At 40.2% G+C, this 27,402-nt stretch overlaps 1 protein-coding gene across 2 annotated transcripts in view; it reads left to right on the top strand.

Annotated features, from left to right (window-relative positions):
- Positions 1-340: 340 nt before the first annotated feature.
- Positions 341-27,402, top strand: part of zgc:171482 (zinc finger protein) — a 77,269-nt gene continuing 50,207 nt past the window's right edge. For both annotated transcript variants that reach the window (XR_009120358.1, XM_058058370.1), the window contains exons 1-3: positions 341-753; positions 22,268-22,384; positions 26,526-26,618. Coding sequence is in view for 1 of the 2 variants with exons in the window: in XM_058058370.1 (XP_057914353.1) it covers positions 715-753; positions 22,268-22,384; positions 26,526-26,618 (249 nt within the window). In the remaining variant the exon portion in view is untranslated. The remainder of the gene's footprint in view (positions 754-22,267; positions 22,385-26,525; positions 26,619-27,402) is intronic.

The raw sequence follows: 27,402 nt of genomic DNA, 5'->3' as shown, positions 1-27,402 counted from the left end.
CTCAAATTGACAGGTGTTCAATAAGGGCATCGAACCTGTGGTCACAGTGTGTCAAGTTGACATAGTGGAGCAGTGCATGTGCAGTGAGGTGTGCACTACTATGAGTCACTGTGAGCCAAAAGGAGAAAAAAAAAAACACATCCACGCTGTGTTATCATTTTATATAATCCATCTAATATCAGTGTGGGTGCACTAACCCACGAGCTCGCCCGGTGCTCCCACTCACTGTGCAGCTCCTGCATCCAACGTCCACGCACACGCACACGCACACTTGTACACGAGTGGCGAGCACTCTGTCTTTTCATTCATCCCACTGAATGCTGCGCACAGCATCATCATCCTCATCATCACCATCACCATCATCTGCCTCCTCCTCCTCCTCCTCCTCTTCCTCGTCCCTCTTTAGTGCCGGGATATCTTCCCAGTCTCTTTTCTCCCCCGTCCACGGAGCGTGTCCTAGCAGCGGATTATGTCCACGGTGCTGCGCTTCTTGCCTCCGCGCCACACGGCAGAGAGGAGCCGCTAGAGGACACGCGTCGCTACCGTGCAACAAGAGGCGTGTGTAGTGTGTGTGTGGAAGTGATACCGAGGAGGAGGAGGAGAAGGAGGAGGACTGAGAAGGAACAATAAAAGTATTTTTGAGCGGTTAATCCCGGGACAGAGTTGACGGATTGTACGGTGCAGCTGCAGGGGTTGAAGACATTCGGCTGGCGAATGGTTGTCGGTTTTGAAGAGACGAGTCACCTCTGCAAGGTGAGACGTGAACCCGCAACTTATCATCATAATAATAATTAAGAGTTTGGTGAATATTTGCACTAATGACAGATGACTGCTGTGGCGCCATTGACGCTATGTTTTTTATGGAGTTCTTGCATGCTTCTGCAGCATAAAGTAACTTTAAGAGTATTGGTACACATTTCACACACTATTTGCATAAACAGGCAAATTAAAACCAGCTGAAATGTTGACTTTTTGTGCCTAAAATAAGTCAGTTTTGCAATGGAAGTCTTGAAATTGATAAACAAGTCACTTCTATGAATTAATATGTCTTTAAATGGAATGGAATGGCCTTTATTTTTCATTATACAAGATGTACAACAAGATTGGAGAGCTTCTCCTTTCAGTGCAGTAGTCAAGTTAAAAAAAAAGTATATAAAAGTAGAGTAAAAAAAGACAATTTAACAAGATATATACAAGATATATACAAGATATCCATAATATACACATAGTATTGCACAGGAGCATATGCAGGAGCAGACATATTGCAGATATATTAATTTTAGTGCAATGATAAATGTGTGCAACATAAAGTAAGGCTGCATTTCTGAATGTTTGTTGGGTCTTAAATAAGTTGACCGTAGCTTAAATAAATCAATATTTCTATGAAGTTCTTGCATCACCATAATACATGCAAGTACTGCACAATATGTGGAAATTTGCCTCAAGTGAACTGAGCTGAAATTTTGATTTTATCAGTGTTTTTGTTATTTTTATTCCCATATGAATAAGAGATAAGCACAGTTGTATCTTAAATAAGCTGATCTTTCAATGGAGCTTTTGCAAGCATGCTTTGTGTAAATGTGTGTGTATGTGTGTGTGCAACATTAAGTTTAATGCACAAGGGGTTGTGAGTGAGTGCATATTTTGGATTATATATGCATGGATATGAGCAATATGACAAAAATGTTGACTTTTGGGTATTTCGGTCATGTTAAAACACAAACATTTGTACCTAAAACATAACAATTTGATGTACATGTCGGTACAAATACACACAAGCGGTGTATGCAGAGAAATGATAGAAGATTGGAGTCATTGTGAGTTATGACAGGCTATTTATTCAATGACGATTAACACTAGTAGCTAAACTTTGCCAAACCGCTATCATTATTTGACAACAAACGTAAATAATGCATTTTGTGTGTGTTACACGGGGCATGGCTTGCACGTCGGAGCGGAAAGAGGGCAGGGCCTTTAAGACAGGAAGTCATGATGCAGGAAAAACAATGAAAACAATGCACTAAAATGGCCCATTTCAAGGAAGAAGAATTCAACACATACGCGTAACCTCCGCTACGGGTATGCTATAAAACAACATTGCGCATTCAAAATGAATATTTACTTTGGCTCCTCTACAATAAGAAGCATGTTGGAAGAACTGATCCGTCTCACTAAATGGCTTTAATTGCATGAATGTTTCACTTTGGGAGGAGCGTCCAGTCTGCTCCCTTTTGCGTGTCTGTGAGGGTGTGATACCAGTTTATAGCCTTTCGCTGCTCTTGTCTGCCTGTCACTTGGGTTGCTATCACACATGCACACAAACACGCACACACACACACACTATCTCTAAATATCATTCACATAGGATCATTGTAATGAAGTAGCACAGGGTCAAACAATTGAGCTTATTTATATCCTCAGAAGCAGCAATCACTTCTATTGTAAAAAAAAAGACATTTTATTAACCCGCTGTATTCCCTTAGCTATCTACTGTAGCCTTGAATTGTCTAGGCTAAGCCAAGGACTCGCTGTCTGTTTGTAGAAACTGTTATTGATCTCACCTTGTCAGAATTGTGGTGTTGAGCCATTAAAACTGAACTATACTTTAGCTCATGGCATCATGGAATATTCTGAATGTACTGAACTCCTGTTTACATGACATTATTATCCAGAATAGTGCTGCTCCATAGTGTGGATGTAGCTTTATTCACTCAGCTGATATCATGTTGTCTACTTGAATCAACAGCGCCTCTGCTGGTCGGAGCCAAGTAATGCACTCCATCATGCCTCAGTTATATCAAGCTATGAATATTCCAAAAAACAAACAAACTCTTAAAGGGGAACTGCACATTTTGGGGGGAATTTTGACGAATATTCACAATCCTTATGTGAAACATGAGCACACCTTTCTTTTCCTTTACTGTGCATTCCATTGTGAAAAAGCGAGTTAATATGAGCTAGCTAACAACAACCGTCATGGGAAATATATATTTTGATGCTAAAGCCCTCACAAAAAAACTTACCAACAGTGTTCCATTTACATAACTGACTTGTATATTAACCAAGCTACAGTAAACCTCAGATATATCGGATTCAATTGTTCCCACTGGTTTTGTCCGATATAAGCGAAATCCATTATATGCGTATACCGGAAAATGTCCGTTTTACGCATATATCGGATTTATATCCGGTATATGCGTAAATCGGATTTTATCCGTTATAAAAAGGCACTTCCTTGACTATGTTTCCAATGTACCCGGACGCTGCAAATGACGTCGTATAGCGGCCTGTCACGATTCGGCGAATCGGAGCGCCACGATGCGGCCATCCGATATATGCGAGGGAAATTTAATGGAAATGCATTGGAACGGGACTGGAGATTTTGTCCGAAATAGGCGAAATCCGTTATAAAAAATCCGATATATGCAATGAATTTTTATTGGAAATGCATTACAGAAAAATTGGTTCTTTTTTATCTGTCCGTTGTGAGCGAATTTCCGATATATCCGAGTCCGATATAGCTGAGGTTTACTGTACAATAATTGTATTATTGTAGCAGCTAACATGGAAAAATATTTTTATCTGGTGGACTAACACAACGTGAGTGGATACCTAGCTCTTAATTTCACTACAGAGACTCAACAAGATGCTTGTTTGCCATCAGCATTATTTACCTGAGGACTTGTGCTGGAAGACACGGCCATCCCAAGGAGAGCGACTATTGTAAGTGTTGTGGCTGTATCTATGCTGCTGTTGTTGACGGAAGTAGCACAAGCTTACGCCTCGAAAAAATGTTTCGGTAGTATTTTAAATCATCAAAATACGACAAGATACTGCAACTATTACATGTTATTATCAGTGTACTTGTTAATGCATGATCACAGCATGGTTATCAAACGATGCAATGTTCAACCTTTATAGTCAAAATAGGTGTATCCAAATGACAGCATTGTTAGCTTGCTCATATTAACTTAGTTTCACGTGTTATAATGCACAGTAAAGGGAACAAATTATATGTTCATGTTTCACACAAGAATTGTGAATTAATTGCAAAAAAGTGCAATTGATTAATTAATTATTGTTCCCTTCCATAATACTGCATTGTCTCAACTTTATGATTACATAATCAATATTTAAATTGAATGATTAGCACTTTTTGACATCACTAATGGTAATTTTTTAATTAAAGCACATATAAAATGCTCTAGGGCAGCACGGCGGTCTAGTGGTTAGCACGCAGACCTCACAGCTAGGAGACCAGGGTTCAATTCCACCCTCGGTCATCTCTGTGTGGAGTTTGCATGTTCTCCCCGTGCATGCGTGGGTTTTCTCCGGGTACTCCGGTTTCCTCCCACATTCCAAAAACATGCTAGGTTAATTGGCGACTCCAAATTGTCCATAGGTATGAATGTGAGTGTGAATGGTTGTTTGTCTATATGTGCCCTGTGATTGGCTGGCGACCAGTCCAGGGTCTCTCGCCCGAAGACAGCTGGGATGGGCTCCAGCACCCCCTGCGACCCTCGTGAGGAAAAAGCGGTAGAAAATCAATGAATGAATGAATAAAATGCTCCATTTGGGGGTCAAAAAGGTAAACTCAGTACATGTTGACTCGTTTTGCTTTGGCATGCATACTTTGTATTGAGTCGTTAGGGTTCAGACAATGTGTGATGCATCTTAGTCAAGTGAATTCTGCTTTTTATTTGTCACAAGATCTCCAAAAAACAAAGAATTGTACTTCACAGAAATTCACTTATCACGGTTGGGTCTGGAACCAATTAACGTGATGAAGGAGGGATTACTGTACAGGTAAATCATTAGAATTAGAAGGTAATATATAACTTAAATCTAATGTTGAAGAGTCACTAACTCATGGTGGCCGCTATCCAAAGCAAAACCCTTGTGCAAGATGCTGATTGTCACAAAAATCTGCAGCTTGACAAATATCGTGTGTCAAAGCGACCGGCTTGTGTTTCTGCCTTGCACATTTGCAAAGCATGTAAGAGAATGCAAGTTGACAAGTCGCACGGAGCAAATTGGAAAAAATAAAAAAATAAAAGCCGTTCATTAGCGCGTACGTAATATAGAAGAGCTGTGAGCCACCTAGAAGTAGTCCATTTTGCTGTGCCGCTGTCTGTCTCTCACGAGGTGGTGAAGTGCAAGTGGGGGAGAATCTGATTAACCAACTGGCATAATTTACCCAGCCCTGAAGGGATTAGTGGGGAAGCCATGCTCTTGAAAAGTGCTGGCTTTCCTTCTGTGCACAGAAATGAAGCCCTCACACACACATAAACATGGACTTAGTGTTTGGGATGGGCATACCAATCCATGAGTTGATGTCAATTTGTGGAACTGATTGTTGATTAATCTTGAAGTAAAATGGACTGCACTACTTGACTGCAACCAGCAGAGGCGCTGGTGTTTCATTTAGTATCTATCCATTATTTTCTATACCGCTTATCCCTATCACGGGCGTATACTGGAGCCTATCCCAGCTGACTTCAGGCGAGAGGCGGGGTACACCCTGGACTGTTCGCCAGCCAATCACAGGGCACATATAGACAAACAACCATTCACACTCACATTCATACCTATGGACAATTTGGAGTCGCTAATTAACCTAGCATGTTTTTGGAATGTGGGAGGAAACCGGAGTACCCGGAGAAAACTCCACACAGAAAACTGATTCAGTCTTTATTAGTTTGTATCCACAGAAGGACATCACAGTTTATGGGAAGTTTAGCAGCCATGACACAACTGCTGAATAGAAAATGGGACATTGAGTCTTGGTTTCTTTCTTACCGTTGTGTGTACAGGCTTTTCTTTCTTTGTATGAGCAACATGATTCCAGAGCCGCTCCATATTTAAAGTGACTTGAAATAAAATCAGTTGCAAATTGGTGCTGTAGAAATAAAATTAACATATTTTAAGTAAAAATGGTATGAATGTGAGTGTGAATGGTTGTTTGTCTATATGTGCCCTGTGATTGGCTGGCGATCAGTCCAGGGTGTACCCCGCCTCTTGCTCGAAGACAGCTGGGATAGGCTCCAGCACCCCCGCGACCCTCGTGAGGAAAAAGCGGTAGAAAAGGAAGGAGGGGAACTAAAAAATGGTGTAATGTGCATGCCGGGGCAGTAGATGGCAATGTCGCCAACAACTCCACCCCTTTAAATAAAAAAAACAACAAAAGAACTATCAAATAGTTAAGAATTATATTAAATACATACAAATTTAAATAAAACAAAACAATGCCATCCAATAATAATAAATTATGTGGAGTACATTTTCATTAAATAGGTCATATGAATCGATCACTACACAAATAATTACTTTTATTAATCATTTCAGGATATTATGTGTTTTATATATTTTTAATATTTTTATTTTATTTTATTTTATTTTATTTTATTTTATTTTATTTTATTTTATTTTATTTTATTTTATTTTATTTTAATGGAGAAGTAATTAAAATTTTTCATACTATAATAATATTCCTTTAGCTTTATACTAATGTTATTTTGACCCATAAAAAATGAATCAGCGCTGCCCTCCGCCATTGTTGTTTAGGTTCAACAATTAACAATTAACATTCCAAATTTTCTTGCTTTTCACAAACTGTATAAACCAGTTTTCTTCAATTTATAAATATCATCAACACAACCACTGAATTATAAATGCTAAAACAGTGTCGGCTATTTGTAATCTTTTTTTTTTTTAATGGAAGGATTTATTGATTGAGTGTGTATGCCGTGTGTGTGTCAGTGTGTGTCTGGCTGCTCCATGGCAACAGGCAGCCCATCGTCTTCAAATATCCTTTTTCTCACATAGGCACCGTATGCCGTAACCTTTCTGCTGACTGTGTGCGTGCTAGTCTTTACACGGGTGCATCTGGAGGATCAGCGTGTGTGTGTGTGTGTGCGTGTTAGCATGCGAGCCATTTGACCTTTCTCGGTCTACGTTCATTAATAGACGCATAATAAGCAATATGGAGCCTCCTGCTGTGCTTGTCTACAGGATTACAATATTGTATCTGCTGCGGGTGCCAAGTCGATGTAGGTCTCTTTCTCACGGACAAACACAGCAGATATCATCATAATTGTGTTGCTGTGATAATGATTAGTTGACTTAAATGTTAGCATGTCATTATTCATGTACCTCGCTGCGGGATAAACCTGAAGCATCTTTAATATATATCTGGACAAGCCTGTCATGTAATGTTAATATCATTGATAGACTAATAACAGGTTGCATATTTCATATCCGGGCAGAGCAGACAGAGCTCTTTAGAAATCAATTTTCTTTTCCTCCATAACCATGTTCGGAAACTGGCCTGCTGCCAGCTAGTGAGAATTGAACCAAGGGATATTGTGGGTACATTAGGGAATGAGGCACCAAAATACTCTCATCAGATGTGTATTAAAAAAAAAAAATCAGCTCCTGGTTTACATGAGTGACATGCTACCTTAAAATGTCAGACAACCCTGACATGCACTCGCTTGGAAGGGATGACACACTGACATTTTTGTCAGCGCTCACAGCGTCAGGGTGCAGGGCCAAGAAGAAGGCGGGAAGTTCTCCAAAATGTACATAAAGTGAACTTCCAAATGGGATTTGTTTCAAATCGAAGTTAGTTGCACAGCGGAGCCTCTAAGGCAGGGGTCTCAAACATGCGGCCCGCGGGCCAAATGTGGCCCGCAGGACACTAGTTTGAGGCCCCCGCCTTGATATGAAAGTTTAATGTTAGTGCGGCCCGCACAAGTTTGATAGGATCGTTTTGATTAATGTTCATGTTAAAGGTTAAATAAATGTTAATAGTTATCCTCCTTATCCGTGTGGAAGTGGTACGTTTTTGACTAGTTAAGTTTAAAGGAAATAACTTGAAGGCTACCGTTTAGGTCGCTAGCTCTCTAGTTTGCGAGTTAGCATGTGTCTCAAGACCCTGCAGTTGCGCAATATGTTGTAAATAAAAAGAGTATAAATGTGACTATAGTCGTGTTTTGTCATGTCTACAGGGCTCTAATAAGGCTTTGTTAATTTTAATCTGAAAAAAAATAATTTGTCTACCCACCAACTATATGTGGTTTCTTAAGTTTTTATTATTTGCCGTTTTATTATTATTATATTTATTTATTCATTACTGATTGATTTTCTTTATTCTTGATTTGTTTATTTATTTTTCATCTTATTTTGTGTAGAAAAATAAAAATTAAGATATTTGAGAACAGTGGAATGTTTTATCAGAGCTTTTATTGTAGAAAATTGGAACCGAGGCGAAGTTTTTAAATTTTTTTTGTTTTTAATAAATGCGTTTTTTTTTTTTTTTTGAAAACCTGATGCGGCCCAGTCTCACCCAGACCCGAGCTCCAGTGGCCCCCAAGTAAATTTAGTTTGAGACCCCTGCTCTAAGGTGCAATTTGTTTGCTTTTCAAGACAAATGATCCCATAGGAAATAATATCAAAGTCACTTCCAGAGTCAGGCTGTTTTTACTTTAATACCCAGCATCCTGTTAATGTTTTTGTAGTCCATTCCAGATTGGTGCGGGTCAACAATCCTGTCTCTGAGGTCGTGAGAGAGCTCTTTGGAAGCAGTTTGGAACCTGTCTTTCATACATGCAATTTGTAAGCGTTATTAGTGATTGATCGCGCTCCCAATTCAGTTAACAAGTTGATTAGGAATGTCTAACTGGTCTGTGAAAGCCGGAATGAAGATCAAATACTTATTTGCCTCAGGGTTGTTATTTATGGACGCATAGGTACTGCAAGGTCTTGCCCTATTAAATCCACTCCGATGTGAGTGGGATGCTCTGTTCACAGTATGACGTTAAGGTCATACATATCAATAGTGGATTCCCCCCCAGGTCAGAATTTGCATCAACATAGTGGACTGATATTTGTATAAAGTCGATGTGTGAAGAATCTGTTAATCAAATGACACAGCAGGCAAGATTAAGGAGCAACAGTTTCCATTGTAGATGTCCGAAATTGGTTTATTGGATTTTTTTTTCTTGAGCTTCATTGATATCCTTTAAGGAGTCTTCAATTTGAGCTTTTCAGTGTTCGACAAAGTCTGTTGTTCCTTGTTTTTGTAATTGCCATGGGTGACATTGATTGCATCCGTGTGCAACAGACTTACTGGGGGGTAAAAGACAACCAAAAATACATTAATTGGAAGAAGGTAATAATATGGAGAGAGGCTGAAATGTGAAGTCATTTATTTTGAGTTTTCAACACTTTAATCATGATTTGGAGTGCATGAGAAAGTCAGACAGAAATTGCAGTTCTCTTTGACCACATTGTGATTTAGTAATAAGAAATGCGCAACACAGCAGCAACAGGTAATAGCAGTAATAAGCAAAGTGTTCAGCTAGCATGAAATGCTAACAAAATGAAAAAAATACTTTACAAACACAGGTGGACACACTAATAACACGCCGACTTGTGTGACATATTGAAAACTGAAAAATGTATGTGAACCGAGGTGAAATTTTGGTGGGAATTTGATGAAAAACACGCTAACCAGGGGCGTATGCTAACCAACTTTTCAATGTACTTCACATACATTGACTGCCGTGTTTTGTTTAGCGTTAATACAAATAAAAAAAAGTTGCCTAGGCTGCATGGCGACCGAGCAGTTAGCGCGCAGGCCTCATAGCATAGAAGACCCGAGTTCAATTCCACCATCGGCCATCTCTGTGTGGAGTTTGCATGTTCTCCCCGTGCATGCGTGGGTTTTCTCCGGGTACTCCGGTTTCCTCCCACATTCCAAAAACATGCTAGGTTAATTGGCGACTCCAAATTGTCCATAGGTATGAATGTGAGTGTGAATGGTTGTTTGTCTATATGTGCCCTGTGATTGGCTGGCGACCAGTCCAGGGTGTACCCCGCCTCTTGCCCGAAGACAGCTGGGATAGGTTCCAGCACCCCCACAGCGACCCTCGTGAGGATAAGTGATAGAAAATGAATGAATGAAGAAGTTGCCTACAGCCGCAGCTAATGGTTAACGGTTTATCAATATTACTGAAATGTTGATCTTAAATGAGAATTTTTCCAGTGGAATGCTTACGACTTATTATAATAATCTTATACAGTATATCTGTATATCTATATAACTATAACACTACATCGATTTATATTCTTATGATCCAACCACATTGATCGGTTTCCAATCCTGATGGCATATAACATGTAATCAATAGATTGAATCGATGCTAGGAAATACAGCATTGGATTTAAGCACGGTAGGCTCTCTATGGATAACTAAAAAGTTATTGAATCGTTTTGGATTGTATCGCTTTAAATGAACCAATATCATCCTCGAATCGTGATACAAATTGCAATGTTATTAATATAACTATAAGTATAACTTATATGTAACCTGGTAAATGTGTATAAAAATGTCACACTAATAAACACCCATGCATACAACACACATATATTGTAATAAGAAGGAATCTGGTGATTGACAGTTGATCCCACAAGGACACAAGTGGGCGTGTCTTGTCTGGACCACAGTGTTTCATTAGCTGTCAGCCACTTCACACCGATACTATTTATATATGCTTACATAGAGCTTTTTAGTTGAGTACGCTTGAAAGAAGTAGGAGGCTGTCAAATAAATTACACAGTACCAAGATCTTTTTTTTTTTTTTTTTTTTTTTCCAAATGAGAGCGTAGAGAAATTGTTGTATTGCCACTCACTGATGCAATCATTTCCAATTAAAGAACATACTTCATTATTTTACTTCATTCTTAACTCAGCGTTTAGACATTGTGTGCACCTGAAAGCCTCATAGGGAAGCTTTTTCAATAAGTTTGAAAGATTGCTCACAGTGACTTTTTACTCAGTGTTTAGGGAATTACATTAATGAAAGTATTGGATTTAGTTCATTTACTGCCCATCAAAGTGAGTATATGGTGATATTACACTGAGACTGCTAGCTTGCATTTCTTTTCTATAGATTTTTTTATTGCTTTTCCCCCTCTTACTTTTGTTGGGTAATCAAACTGCACTTGGAGTTTCAATACAGATGTGATATTAAACGTGAGTGAAAAAAAGTAGTTTATAATTTCCTGCAAAGTTACACTCTAAAGAGAGCGATCATTCGTTAATGGAAAATGGAGACCCCGGCAGTTTTTGTTGCCATCCAGCATTGTCCCCATATGTTACAGCCACATTACAGCCCCGCCATTGGAACTTCCAAGCTGGATGTCGTCTACCCCCCATTGATCAGTGTGTTACAAAACACACAGGGAGGCAAAGGCTGAAGCGGAAATCGCAACTTATTTTCCCAAAGGATAATAGTCTTCAGTCACCCTCTAATGAGCCCATATTGTAGCCCCAAGCAGTCGATCTGTCGTTAATGCCATTAACTATTAATGACCTCAGCACCTTCTGAAAGGAGAAGATTGTGAAATTTTACGTTTAAATGTAATTGACAACGATACACAATACGTCTCCAGGAGCCTTAAAAGTGTTTGATTAAAAAAAAATATATATTACAATGCAATATCTCCAAGTTAGTATAATGTAACACTGGTTCAATATAATACCTATTTAAATTTTAATCACTAGGTCAGAAATAATCCTGGACTGAAGCTATCATTTGCTGCAAGAAAATTATTTCCCTGAATTTACGCTTCTTCCGCCACAGCTCTGCAAGCCAACTCTTGTCACTTAACTGATAGAGGAGATGAACTGACTTTAAATCGGAATAAGTACACATACTGTACATCCGCATGTCAAATATCATGAATAATTTGAAACGGAGAATGAAAGAGCGTTTCATTCAATTCAAGATGCAGTGTAATCCATTGCAGTGGTGAGGTGGACGATACACTAGCTTATCGGCTTTTCTTTCTTTAGAGTAGATAAGTTTAGGCTACAACGTATCTCTCATGAATAATCCCTGCACTTGAGGCCATATTTACAGCACAGGAAGAGGCGAGCGGAGGGAGGAGATATGCAAAGGCAGATGGTTCAGGTTGTGATGGCAGAATGTGGGACAAAACAAACAATGCAAAGAGGAACAGTAAGAGTTGCCGTGGTTACGAATAGCGTTGTTAATTGGAGTGGCGCATGGATTGCCAAATGAACGATGAATTATACTGTAGAACTGTAACATATCATGCATTTCACATAATTGTTGGGAAGTTGGAAATTTGTGACTTTTGAGTTGGGATAAATTAATGTACCACGACTTTAATAATACAGTAAACCTCGGATATATCCGACTCGGATATATCGGAAATTTGCTCACAACTGACAGATAAAAAAGAACCAATTTTTCTGTAATGCATTTCCAATAAAAATTCATTGCATATATCAGATTTTTTATAACGGATTTCGCCTATTTCGGACAAAATCTCCAGTCCCGTTCCAATGCATTTCCATTAAATTTCCCTCGCATATATCGGATGGCCGCATCGTGGCGCTCCGATTCGCCGAATCATGACAGGCCGCTATACGACGTCATTTGCAGCGTTTGCAGCGTTACCTGCGCGTCCAGGTACATTGGAAACATAGTCAAGGAAGTGCCTTTTTATAACGGATAAAATCCGATTTACGCATATACCGGCTATAAATCCGATATATGCGTAAAACGGACATTTTACGGTGTACGCATATAACGGATTTTGCTTATATCGGACAAAACCAGTGGGAACAATTGAATCCGATATATCCGAGGTTTACTGTAACAGACTTTAACGACTTTAACAATAACAGTGCCCACAGAGACACATATCAACGATATTGGTTATGCCACAGACACTGATTGACATCATTGACATTGACATTGACATTGACATTGCAGCACTGATTGACATCATGACCAACACTCACTGGCCAAAGAATGCATGAAGAGTGAATGACAAGCCATTCAATAGTATTGGTAGACCACCAAATGTCTGCATCTTCAACAGGGACCAACAAATGGTATAGTGAGGATGTACTCTGGTTCTGGTTAGCTACTCAGTGATTGGATGAACAGCGTCTGTCAGTCAGTCAGTCAGTCAGTCAGCAAGCTAGAGCACTACGCAGGAATACATGTTGACTGAGTTAGAAGGTTAGATTAAATAAAAGGCAAATAAAGTAAAGTAACAAAAACGTGTTTTTCGAAAAGTAGATATAATGCCATTCTGTTTCATTATGTTTTAAAAATTTAATTGATTTTCGTTTCAATGCAGATCCAGTAGCTCTGAAGTTGGCAACCCATAACAAGATAGTGTTTGAAGCTGGTACAGGATCATGTCTACCAAGATTGAAGTGCAAACGGAACGCTCGTTGTGTTGCAGTTACAGATTTGTTTTGATAAATGTTTAGCGTGATGCTAACCAGTCCAATTCATGACAGCAACTGAAAAAGAAACAAAAAACAATGACATTATAAAGAAACAAAGCAAAATGGCATTATATGTATTTTTTTGGTCTGCACGGCGGTCGAGTGGTTAGCGCGCAGACCTCGCAGCTAGGAGACCGGAGTTCAATCCCACTCTCGGCCATCTCTGTGTGGAGTTTGCATGTTCTCCCCGTGCATGCGTGGGTTTTCTCCGGGTATTCCAGTTTCTTCCCACATTCCAAAAACATGCTAGGTTAATTGGTGACTCCAAATTGTTCATCGGTATGAATGTGAGTGTGAATGGTTGTTTGTCTATATGTGCCCTGTGATTGGCTGGTCCAGGGTGTACCCCACTTCTTGCCAGCATCCCCAGTGACCCTCGTGAGGATAAGCGGTAGAAAATGAATGAATGTTCTTTTTAAAACTAAAAACCCTGTTTAGTTTCTTTGCTTTATTTGCCTTTTATTTAATCTACAAATGTGTCAGATGATTTTGCCTGACCCTGTACATACTCAAGCTCAGATGTTGACATGGGTTACAATTTCTCTCATATAAGCAGACCACAGAAGTGCCAAAATACTGCAGTTTTTTTTTCTTGAACAAGAGCATGGAATACTGTTTCTGTGTCAGCTACTTTGGTTCTTACATTGTCTCTTTATTGTGCACACATCTGTTTGTACCCTGTTGTGTTTGCATTGTGTTTGCAGCCTTCTGTATTTAGCACAAAGAGAGTTGCCGCTGTGCAAATGCAATGAATTAGCTTTTGGATTCCTTTGAAGACTTTTTTTAGACTCAGCTTTAGAGCCTTTGATTGCTTCTGTGCAAAAGGGAGAGGGTGTGTTCATCTCGGTGCACACATTTGGAAGGGTAGCGAGATACTGAGCTACTTGTGATGTCAACCATCAAAGAGGCACAGTCGAGTGCCTTTGCAATGGATGAGGTTTCATATTATCAAGCTTGCAAGGCTCTCCCCCCCTCTTGTTGGTCCCACGAGTGAGTCATTAAACAGGTCATTGGCTCACAGGCTGGGGTCAATATTTCATTGTCTGGGCGCATAATTTGACAGGTCTATCAAAGCAGCTCTTTAGTTGAAACTAAAGAGAAACTACAGTAACTGTGAAAGAAAGAGACTAAGGTGTCTCAGTCCACTTCACAGCAATCTTTGCCTGATATTAGAGTATACGCCGACCAGGACTCGACAATAACGATGTACCAATGGCAAGTTAAAACAAAATTTGGGCAAGTAAATCCAATCAGTGATATTCCCGTCGGGCAAGTGCAAAGGGTTTTTTTTAAAAGCGGTTCTTGTTGGGTGTTGGTAAAACACGGGCTGCGTAATTCCGGTGGTAATTTGCAAACCAATCCTTGCAAATCTTGAAATGGACCAATCAGAATTGTTTATTTAGACTGTGGTCCGCAGTCTACGTTTTATCCACACCCCGTTCTTGTTCGCGATCAACCAATCAGCGATGGTTTGACTAGGAAAACATCTATCATGGCGTCCCTGCCAACAATGGTCTAATTCTTCAACAACTTGTGAAGGAAAACAGCAAAAAGTGATGAACCAGTGCCTCCTAAACAAGTATTTTATTAGCGGCAGCAAAAATGATGGCACAGGTGAGTGAATCACATTGCTGTGACAATTTGAAGTGGTCACAATGAAACACCACCCATTAGATCCAATACCAAGTGCTGATTTTTGCACAAACTACAAAATCTAGTGCTTCCATTTCTCTGTGGATTTTTCTCACTTTTGCTTCACAAATTATTGTTTGTACCATTGTAGCATTTTTTTTCTGGATTAAAAACACTTTACTATTACACAAATGTGTCTATTTAATAATGTTTCATTGTGATGCACAACTTATAAATCCAGATTTCCATGCAAAGTCATGATCTATGTAGGAAAACAACAACAAGAAATGATAATCATTTCATCTTTATTTGAGATTCTTATGTGATGCCACAAAAATGAGATGATATCATTATGGCAGTCTTTTCATTTTACATGTGGCAAGTTTGGACAAGTAGTTCTCACCTTAAGGATTCCCCATGGGCAAGTCATTTTTGTATTTAATGTAGAGCCCTGCCGACTCTCCAGTATTGAAGGTACACTACCATCAGTGACTCCTATTGCGTTAAAAATTTACATTACTAGTTGTACAAGATGTTCTCTTTAGTAGAAGCTATCAAGTACTAGGAATTAAAAAAAAAAACTAAATGAATATTCCAAGCTCAGGTGGTGGAAAACTGAGTGGTTATTAGAAAGATATTAGAAAGATATGCAAGCTACCTCCAGAAGCAGTGACAGCTTTTTAATGAATAATAGGCCAGCGGCTGAGATTTCAGGGAGGAGGCTCAGAGTTCACATTCATGTTAAATACTTGATGTGGTCTTAAAAAGAGAATCCGCTTAAGGTTGACTCTGTCTTCAGGCGCCTCCATTTGCCTTCCAATGCCGCTACTAATCCTTATCTAGCTAGTTGTTTTATTTTTTTTCAGTGCTGTGTCTAATTTGAGTTTCGGGCTGTTTTTTTTTTTTTTTTAAAGCAATTTTATCATGTCCATATCTTGTCCCCAATTAAACTCTGCATTGTCAGCTTTAAATTTGCACGGGCCCAATTACCGTATTGACCGGAATATAAGATGACTGAATATGAGATGGCAATTTTTCGCTCTTAAAACCATCAGTGAAATGTAATCAGCAATGTTTAAAAATATCAACGCGACCTTACGTATGGCCGATTTTTCTAAAATATTGTTCCCAAATCCGTGTCAGTGAACATTCACAATTTATCCACCCTACAGCATGATTATTGTACAAGTGTAATGAGATGAGTGAGATGAGAATGACTCAAAAGTACAAAAAATATTGATAAAGGAGTCACATGTAGTATTCTGGTCACTCCTGGTTGGCTAAGGGAGAACCTGTTCATTTTGTTCTGCATTCTGATTGGCTTAAAACCGTCAATAAATCTCCTTCACAGCACTGCTAGCAAACTAAAATACCATCCATCCATCCATTTTCCTCCCCTTATCCGGGTCCGGGTCGCGGGGGCATCAGTCTGAGTAGGGAAGCCCAGACTTCCCGGTCCCCGGCCACCTCCTCCAGCTCCACCGGGAGGACACCAAGGCATTCCCAGGCCAGAACACCTCACCAGGGAGGTGTCGGGGAGGCATCCGGACTAGATGCCCGAGCCACCTCAACTGAGTCCTCTCGATGTGAAGGATGCACGGATGCACGGGGAGAGCATGCAAACTACACACAGAGATGGCCGAGGGTGGAATTGAACCCTGGTCTCCTAGCTGTGACGTCTGCACGCTAACCACTCGTCCGCCGTGCAACCCCCCTCTCGATATTTATATATATTTTTATTTATTTTTTTCTGAAACATATACTTGTAGGCAGGGCGGCACGACGGTCCAGTGGTTAGCGCGCAGACCTCACAGCTTGGACACCCGAGTTCAATTCCACCCTCGGCCATCTCTGTGTGGAGTTTGCATGTTCTCTCCGCGCATGCGTGGGTTTTCTCCGGGGACTCCGGTTTCCTCCCACATTCCAAAAACATGCTAGGTTAATTGGCGATTGCAAATTGTCCATAGGTATGAATGTGAGTGTGAATGGTTGTTTGTCTATATGTGCCCTGTGATTGGCTGGCGACCAGTCCAGGGTGTACCCCGCCTCTCGCCCAAAGACAGCTGGGATCGGCTCCAGCACCCCCGTGACCCTCGTGAGGAAAAAGTGGTAGAAATGAATACTTGTAGGCAAAAACTGTGCAATGCTTACTATCTATAAAACACTTTCAAAAGCTAAATAATTTTACTTTAGTTACATTTTCCACTTGTAGGACTGTTCAGAATGTTACTGCATTACTAAAACTTCGCCTGTACAGTTACTAATAAGGCTGATCAACCTCATTTGAGACTCAGCAATCACTAATAAAACTATAAAATATCACTATGTGTATCAGAGCCTGACTGAGAAAATAGCTTTGCATTTCCATCACGATAGATTCCACAGTTTGTGCTGACCTCAAGAGTGCGTTTGAGGGAAAACAAAATGCAAATGACACCATTAGCAGAATGCTTAGCTCTGAATAAAGAATCAAAGAGATTAGCTGAAGATTTACACTCGGCTTCACCTGACAATCTTTCCGAGGTTTGAGTTCCTGCTGGTTCTAAAAGTGATGGCAGTGTTGCAGTAAAATGAGATTGCAGACTTTGCCTTGACATAGTCTGTTCTGCCGGGAATTAAATCATTGTAAATTATAAATACGTGACATATGACCATCTCTCTTTATCATTTTTTCCATCTCTCTCTCCAACTTTCATTAATTCCTCCGCTATCATTCTCTCCATCGTTCCGCTTTGTTGGTCATGCCTTTCCACAAATCCCTCCAACAGATCGACTCCATTAATTAGTCCGCCGCTCACATCCTCGCTTGTAATATTCACAAGTAATATAGATATATGGAAGATAAGACATATTCCTACTGTCAGTCCGCCTTTTAATTGGTTTTAAACGGTATACAGTATGCTTGGCAGATCTCAAGGGTTTTTTAATTTTTTCACACCACACATTTTTCTGATTACGGAGGACTAAAGTTGGGGTGCAGTATAGAATTGGGGGTGAAGAAATTGAACCCAGAGTCACCATTTGGATGAGCGTGGAGTTTTTTTTTTTTTTGGATGATACACAGATTATTTTTTAAATGCCAGATGATTGACCCACATTATGTTTGAAATCCTAAAACAACAAGGATTTCCCAATGCTAACGCTGAATATGTCTTATTATTGATTATCATGTCTACTTTATAAGGTAATACAATATGAAGGTGGGCTGCACAGTGATCGAGTGGTTAGCACGCAGACCTCACAGCTTGGACACCCCAGTTCAATTCCACCCTCGGCCATCTCTGTGTGGAGTTTGCATGTTCTCCCCGTACATGCGTGGGTTTTCTCCGGGTATTCCGGTTTCCTCCCACATTCCAAAAACATGCTAGGTTAATTGGCGACTCCAAATTGTCCATAGGTATGAATGTGAGTGTGAATGGTTGTTTGTCTATATGTGCCCTGTGATTGGCTGTCGACCAGTCCAGGGTGTACCCCGCCTCTCGCTCGAAGACAGCTGGGATAGGCTCTAGCATCCTCCGCGACCCTCATGAGGATAAGCAGTAGAAAATTCATGAATGAATGAAGAAGTTGCCTACAGCCGCAGCTGTTATTTAGAGTGGTGATTTGCTTTTGTGGAACATGCAACCTATGTATAATTAAAAAGTTACTGAATCTTTTTGGATTGTATCTCTTTAATTGATTTTATTAAACATTTGATTGGCTGTCGACCAGTCCAGGGTGTACCCCGCCTCTCGTCTGAAGACAGCTGGGATAGGCTCCAGCACCCTACGTGACCCTTGTGAGGACGAGCGGTAGAAAATGAATGAATGAATGAATATGGCGGTGACTATAGGGATGTTATTTAATGTCTATAGGGCTCTGATGTTAAAATCATTTTTAAAAAGACATGAATATATTTTCAAAATATTCAGTTTATAATTAGTAAATATTGTATATAATAAATATTGAAATTCACCTATCGCTGTTCGGACCTGAAGAAATTATAATTGCTACAGTATATATTGCATAGTGAATATCACTGTTTATATTACTGAATAGCATGAGAGTAAATGTGTATTCTTGAGGTAGTGTGGCATAGTGGCTGTCATTGATATCTGGTGGGAGTGAAGATTGCATTGACTTTATGCATGTCTACATGTGCTCGTGCATGAGCAAACAGACCGTGCCCAAGGCTAGTCAAGCAAGCACGACTTTTAAGTGTCGAGTGCGCTTGAGTGTGATCCAGACTGCCAACAGTGAGAGTGCCATCAATCAAATTTAGTGCTTAGATTAGAGTTGATTTTTTTTTTTTTTTACACAAAAAGGTAATCATAAAATCTGTAGCTCAGAAGTATCTGCATGTGTATTTAATTCCAGCATTTGAAGGTCTTTTGGGTTGAGCGAGATAATGCAAGAAGTGTCTATACAGCATGTCTGCAGTTAATTGAAAGGTCCATGGTGCACTAAAGTCACGAGGAAAAGAGGTAATTGAAAGCCTCCACATGCGTGTGTTTATGTGTGTGCACTGATGTGATGCTGTCGTGCATGGCTGAGAAGTAATTATACACTTGACATGACATAAAGACTTCCTCTACCTGTCGTCAGCTAGTCAATTTTGTCCGATACCATCACTAACAGCGATTCTCCGGACCATGTTTGCAATGCAATGGAGGTGACCCCCAAAGCATTCACGTGCGCATCTTAGGCCAGGTATCATTTTGCCCGTGTAAACACCTTGGATCTCGATCTTCCTTGGGCAAAGATCTAATCTACTTTAGCAGTTGCTGTTCCTGTACCAAATCCCGAAAGACCCGTTACTCACTCTAACTCTGTCAGAGTGCAGCACTGCAGGGCACACATAATGAAGAGAGTAGAAAATTGAACACAGGAGCTCAGAGTACATCATTAAACCATTTTTTTTGTTTTTTTTACCATGCTACTCGCTATGATAGCAAAGGGAACCTCTGCTACCAGGTTGTTAGGAATCTACAATGACAGTCCCCATTGGGCTTCTCAGGTCTCGGTGGGTTTGAAGTGCTTGGACAAAACTGACAAGGCTGGTTTCTCAGTGGCAAATCTTGCTGGAGATCTCTTTGGAATATTTAGCGGGTGTAACATCCTAATGCACGAACTCCTACGTGATGGCTACATGTAAAAATGGGGAAAATCGCAAGAGACACGCATAAGGCCCGGAAGAATTCCTAACCTGCAGACAGCATGCAAAGCCCATAGGAAGAAAATGCTAATTATTTTCTGTATGCACACAGGACAACCTTGCATGCTGCCAGGTTGCAAGGGCAAGGCAGAGGAGGAGTGTGTGTGTCATAAGTTTAAACTACACCTTTAAAGTACTCCTCAAGCTGTACATTGTGTGTCTTCCTACTTCCGTCGACGCATGACGTATAGTGTTTCCGACATGAATGCACCTTGCGCAGCCATGACAGCCCGGTCAATATGATGGTTCTCCCGATCTCAATGTACGCAAAATAACGTATCTGATGTTAACGCGGGTGTCATGAATCCTTGAACCTTTGCTCCATAAGTACGACACACTTGAACCCCTCTACCCTAGGTCCTCTACGTGCTGGCCACGGTCAAACCTGGTGTTTGGTCCATGCATTCAGTTTAGTTCCACACGTGAAAATAGCGTTATATTTGTGATTTGTTCATTCATTCATTAATTCATTTTCTACCGCTTTTTCCTCACGAGGGTGCTGGAGCCTATCCCAGCTGTCTTCGGGCGAGAGGCGGGGTACACCCTGGACTGGTCGCCAGCCAATCACAGGGCACATATAGACAAACAACCATTCACACTCACATTCATACCTATGGACAATTTGGAGTCGCCAATTAACCTAGCATGTTTTTGGAATGTGGGAGAAAACCCACGCATGCACGGGGAGAACATGCAAACTCCACACAGAGATGGCCGAGGGTGGAATTGAACCCTGGTCTCCCAGCTGTGAGGTCTGCGTGCTAACCACTCAAGTCTGTGCAGCCTGTTATATTCAAATTTTTATGTAAAACAACACTTTTTGTATTGCTTATGTTTTGGTATTGTTCATTTAAAAATTTGAGTTGTCACAAAATATTTAAAAATGGTGTCAAAATGAAAGTTATGCTTGAAGTTATGCTTCTGTTTTACTCAGGAACTGATATTTTCGTGAAACTTACCTATGTTCTACTGATGATTACTAAAGAACGTAAAGAGGTACAAACAGCTTTTTTTTTCTGACGAAAGACAGGAGTATAATCCTTATAAACAGTATAATCCTTCTTTTTGTAGGTTCCATGTTTATATAGCCATAGAACACAATATTCAATAATATATCCAATAGACTTCTACACCACTATGTACATCTGTGCAATACTTTGTTTTTTACATTCAGTATAGTTACTCCATTCACTTTGCAATATCTGATCAACCTCCATGTGCAATATTAAGGGCTCTAAATGCAATATACTAAGTTCTATGTGAAGTATTTCCATAATGCTTCATATTAACTCACTAGCAAGATCTCAGTGTATAGACTGGTCATATATCTCATCTCGTTTCATATTATCTACATACTGTATTGTATATAACTCTGGGAAAAACTGTTGATTTTGTTAATACTTGGGTTGTTTATATTGTTTATTTTTCTATATTGTGTATTTTGTACTGCTTAACTGACTCTGTACTCTTGCTGCTGTGCAATGCAAATTTCCCCACTGAGGGACGAATATAAAGGCATATCTTAATCTTAATCTTAATCTTAATTCTGTGTGCCTTGAAAAATCTGTCAAAATCATCTAAAATAGACGGTACTGAAGGGTTGTCTTTTGAAGAATGGCTGGGATTGAATGAGTTAAGGTTAAAGATGGAATTTTAACATCTACCCACAGTTTGTCAGAATGACAAGGTGCAACAATAACTTTATTTCAAAAACAAAACAGGCTACTGTCTGCAGAACAATGTTAAAACAACATCAGCAAACTGAATGTCCTTTCTGCACGCAGCCATTCTTGTCCCACACCGACACGACACACAGTCGAAAAACACAAAACTGAAAACACACTAGAAATTCATTTGGCCACATAGTGAAAATAAGTAACTTGCAAAACACAGTGTACCAACACAGGACAAAGCCCGAGATGATTGTTTCCTGCAGACTGCATCTAAAATAATCCCCAGGAGGATACAGTGTCATGGTAGATGTGTCATTCTGAAATAAAACTATTTCTGAAATCAAAGATTCTCATGCACCTCAAACATACACTGACATTTCAATTCCCCCTCTACTTTTAATGACTTCTTTTTTTGTGTGTTTTTGCGTATAGTCTCCGATGAAGATGAAGTCTGCGGGCATCGTGGATGGAGGCTTGTTCACAGAGAGTTATTGCAACATCTGCAATGCCCAGCTCATCTCTGAGTCCCAGCGCACGGCACACTATGAGGTGAGTCTGTTCATTGTTTTTGTCATTGCAAGCTTTATTATTTTTTTTTTTTTGCAGCACGCCTCATTTGCAAGCTGAGCGAACACAAATGCAGAAACAAAGCTAGGAAGAAAAAAAAAATCATGCTTTGGCAGGCAAATTCCTGAGCTGTACATTTTGTATTGGGCTTATTTGTCCAGACAAACAGCGCTCATCCATTATCCATACACTTAATGCGGCATGGTAATGGTTGGCAATGGCGCACAAACAAGCATGGACTGTATTTGTTTTAATGTTCTCTACCTCTCAGCAGACTCCCTAAGAGTAATTTAATGAATGGCCATTAAATAATCAGCCCTCTGCTATATTTAACTAGGATGTAGAGCACATACAGACACACATTCATGAATTGGGGTCTTTCTTGATTACAAGGCACAATTGGGATTAACAAGGAAACTAATCAGAACAAGCACTTATCTGGAGAGAGCGAGCCACACAGTGTGCGTTTGCATGCATGACTGTGTAGAGACTACGCTAATTAGATGAACCAAAATGCGCAACCTTGAGATGTGCAGGCAAATTGGCAAACCGATTGCACTCGATCTATATCATCCCGAATGGAAAAAGTTTACAGAAGAAGTCAAAGGTTTTGTGTTCGATTATTGCAGTCATGAGGTCAAACAGTAGCTCAATTGTGGTACGACTTGATGAAGTAGCTACTCATGGAGTATTGGATATTTTAACAGGAACAGTGGATGTTGACATCCGAGTTCTGAAGAGTTCATCCTTGAGTAGGGTCAACATTTGTGCCAGATGTCATGAAATTCCCCCTCTAGCGGTTGGTGAGCTATTGCGGTCAGGGAAACTGGACAGATGTGACCTTCAGTTTTGTACTTTCTTTTGAAGATGGTGTGTTTGGGCTTGTTGTTGTGTTGGAAAACTGCCACACGGCCCGGTTCCTCAACCATGGGACTCAGTACATGTTGGAATTCATGTTTCCCTCAATGAACCGCATCTCCCCAGCACTCAGTCACTGTACTGTAGTGCACTGTAGGCAAGACATAGTTGTTTTGCCACTCACTTGTGTTGCCAGGTAGAGTAAAGCCCCATAAGCTGTATACCGACTACTCTAAAACATATCCAAGTTTTCTTTCTATAGTGTTGTGCATTGGTAAAAATGTTTTTTCTTCACTTTTCTACCAGAATAGAAGGATAGACATGGAGCCTATTGTCATCCCTCAGGGTATAATGAACACTAATGAGTCCCATAAGGCTAATTATGGGTTCTAAAACAATGTTACCACCAAGTAGAACTCACCATAGTATGTTATAGGACAGTCAACCCTGATCTGCAGGATGGAAGTGATAGATTCATTCATTCATTCATTTTCTACCGCTTTTCCTCACGAGGGTCGCGGGGGTGCATGGAGCCTATCCCAGCTGTCTTCGGGTGAGAGGCGGGGTACACCCTGGACTGGTCGCCAGCCAATCACAGGGCACATATAGACAAACAACCATTCACACTCACATTCATACCTATGGACAATTTGGAGTCGCCAATTAACCTAGCATGTTTTTGGAATGTGGGAGGAAACCGGAGTACCCGGAGAAAACCCACGCATGCACGGGGAGAACATGCAAACTCCACACAGAGATGGCCGAGGGTGGAATTGAACCCTGGTCTTCTAGCTGTGAGGTCTGTGCGCTAACCACTCGACCGCCATGCCGCTTGGAAGTGATAGATATGAACTGTAAATACACACTAAAACTTTCAATGAATAAAAAGACTTAAGGTAAACAAAGACCGGCAAGTTGGTGCCAGTTCGCGCCAATGCAATGGCATGCAGTGGCTCAAACCGCCTCCCAACTGGCTCGTGGTGGCCTGTAACGGCGGCAAAAATTTAATTTGGCGGCAAAAAAAAATTCAAAATGTTTAAAATCTTTGTCGTGCCACTTGCATCAAGCAATCGTGTCCACCGAGTGGAACCAAATGTCGCAAACAATCCGCCTATCGGAATCCACTGGAATGTAATGGCTTGCGCCAATGATGCTAGGAGTCCACTAGGCTGGTACCAGTTCATGCCAAAGTTTATGTGATTGGCGCTTAGTGGCTCGCTGTGGCGCCAAATTAACGGCAACATGGCAACATGCTGAGCGAACATTAATTCGACGCCACAGCGAGCTACTACGGCAATCACATAATCTTTGCCGCAAATTTTTTAGGCATAATTACCACTGACATTTTTTGGCAAAAAAATTGAAGATCATAACAAAGTGAGCTCCATTGGTTGATGGAAAACATGGTTGGAGGTGAATGATATTTTATAATTTTTTTTTACAATGAACCTCAACCATGAGAATATCACTTTGCTGCCATTGCAGTTGCAACAAAAATCTGCCCTACTATTCCTTCAACTGCAGTCCAGAAGATATTTTTACATACTGTCCTCCCCATCTTGTCTGACTTGATTTTGACCAACAGTGAAAGAAGAGAGACAAGCACAGTCCATTAATGTTGGGCTCAGGAGCTCTGAGGGTCAGTGCAGCGTAACCATGGTGACATATGGCTTGGCTTTTAGCCTACATCCCTTTGACCGTCAACTACAGGATTGTTTGCACACCTAGTGTACAAACAAAGTGTTATTAAAATGCATAAAAGTAGTCAAGGGAGGGGGCTCTCACTATCCAGAGGGTTTGCACAGAAGATCCAATCAATGCTATGGAGCAGGTACAATGTCTTGTGAAAGTCATACATTAGAATTTGTTGCTTTATATCCTGCTCTACCGTGTTTTAACACCTACCCAAAACACTAAATCATCGTCTCTATAAGGTTTTGCTGAAATTGATTGAATTCAATCTGTACTTAGATACCAAGACAGGTGCTATATACATGTTTTATGTGGTGGCCGTTCAGTTAATCCAATAGAATGCTCCACACAGAAGAAGATAGTCGTGTCAACCTTACACACAAAACATACGCAATCATTTTATTTTCGCCCTTAGCACTTTCCTCTGTGATTTTCATTGTCCTGCATTAAAGTGACACTTAGCAGCTTCAAGGACAGCTCACTGTCATTTCCTATAAAAACCTCCATTACATTTTTGCTTAGAATATTCCAGAATTCAAATAAAAGGCAGTAAGATGTATTTATGTTTGATACCACATATTCATAGATAGAACACTTAACTATGATTCTAAATCTATTCATAATCAATCACATGGTTGACATGCAACAATTTACACTTACAGGCAAATTACAGCCTTCAACTAACCTAAGCGGTGTAATTAACCTCTGAGACAGAAAAGCTCAACACAGATTTCAACCTTCTTGCTGTGAGGCAAATTTAAATAAATGTGTTTCATAGTCAAAATATGATCTTAAGGTAATGTAGTGTAATTAATTGTATACATCGTTACCTGTATAACATCTTACTCCACTCACCTGACATTTAACTACAAGTGGAAAAAGTACGATAATCCATTAAGTGTAGAGTATGCGTTTATTTGTGTAAGATTATTCTTCTACTTCTAGTAAAAAAAAAACATGCACCGCTACTGTGTGACCTACGCTATTATTTTTCGGACAAATGTACCACATAGTGGTAAAGTTTGTACAACCACCATTTCTCTCAGAATTATTTGAATCGGGCGGCATGGTGGAGGAGTGGTTAGTGAGCAGACCTCACAGCTAGGAGACCAGGGTTCAATTCCACCCTCAGCCATCTCTGTGTGGAGTTTGCATGTTCTCCCCGTGCATGCGTGGGTTTTCTCCGGGTACTCCGGTTTCCTCACATTCCCCACATTCCAAAAACATGCTAGGTTAATTGGCGACTCCAAATTGTCCATAGGTATGAATGTGAGTGTGAATGGTTGTTTGTCTATATGTGCCCTGTGATTGGCTGGCGACCAGTCCAGGGTGTACCTCGCCTCACGCCCAAAGACAGCTGGGATAGGCTCCAGCACCCTCCGCGACCCTCGTGAGGAAAAAGCGGTAGAAAATGAATGAATTAATTATTTGAATCACCATGAAATTTGGTAAACATCTTTAAGGTACAGAGAAACAAATTTGGTTTACCAGGAAGTAAAGCCTGGTTCGGTGCATGTGAGACACAAATGGACTGACATTCACTTCCTTTCTGTCTTTTTTTTGCCTCTTCTAGAGTAAGAAACACGCCAACAAGGTGCGTCTGTTTTACATGCTTCACCCGGAAGATGGAGGACCACCTTCAAAAAGACTAAGGCCAGATAACCCGGTATGTTGTATGTTGATTTGATATAGGAATGGCTTAAAATCCATATAATATACATATTTCAGCCTCTTGCATTAACGATATACAGTCGTCCCTCATTTATCACAGTTCGCGATAATTTCAGTGAAGTAGTAGTTCAATATTAATAAACAGCATATTTGTAGTAGTTACAGCATAGACAAACAGTTTATGACTTTTAAAAAACGGTTTTTACCATTATGAGAACCCTGTAGACATGAAATAACCCTGATAGTCACATTTACACTCATGTTATTCTTACTTTGCAAGGACACTGCTTTAAGTATAACATGCAACTTAGCTAACTAGTTAGCTTCCACTATGTATATTCTAAACTTAAGAAAGGGGTTCAAACAAAGTAAGAAGCCAAAAAAACTTACCACTACCACACGTAATGGGAGGAGAACTTCTTTTTTTTAAATATACAACATAGTAAAAAACACATGGATTGCACTAAAGAGAATGGGGATTGATAGTACCAAGACAAGGGTGCCAAACCTCTTAATTTTATATCTCAAAGAGAAAACCGTCGTCATTTCAGAGGTATGTACAGTAAATGTGATGAGAGTGGCTGCGATGCATACTATTCCAGTTCCTGTGTGACAGTCTATCAACACGGCGGCACATCGAGGGTGACGCTGTGTGTTTCAGCCTGGCTCATCTTACATCCATAACACTCATTTTTGGTTTCAACAGCAACACTTAAGAATTCAAACTTACTGTATCACGTTTGTGGCATCCCGAGTAAAGCATTGCACACCTCACCACC

The sequence above is a fragment of the Doryrhamphus excisus genome, chromosome 20 (assembly GCF_030265055.1).
Source record: "Doryrhamphus excisus isolate RoL2022-K1 chromosome 20, RoL_Dexc_1.0, whole genome shotgun sequence".
Lineage (NCBI taxonomy): Eukaryota > Metazoa > Chordata > Actinopteri > Syngnathiformes > Syngnathidae > Doryrhamphus > Doryrhamphus excisus.
Note: the sequence above shows the minus strand (reverse complement) of the source record. Positions and strands in the feature narration are given on the sequence as shown.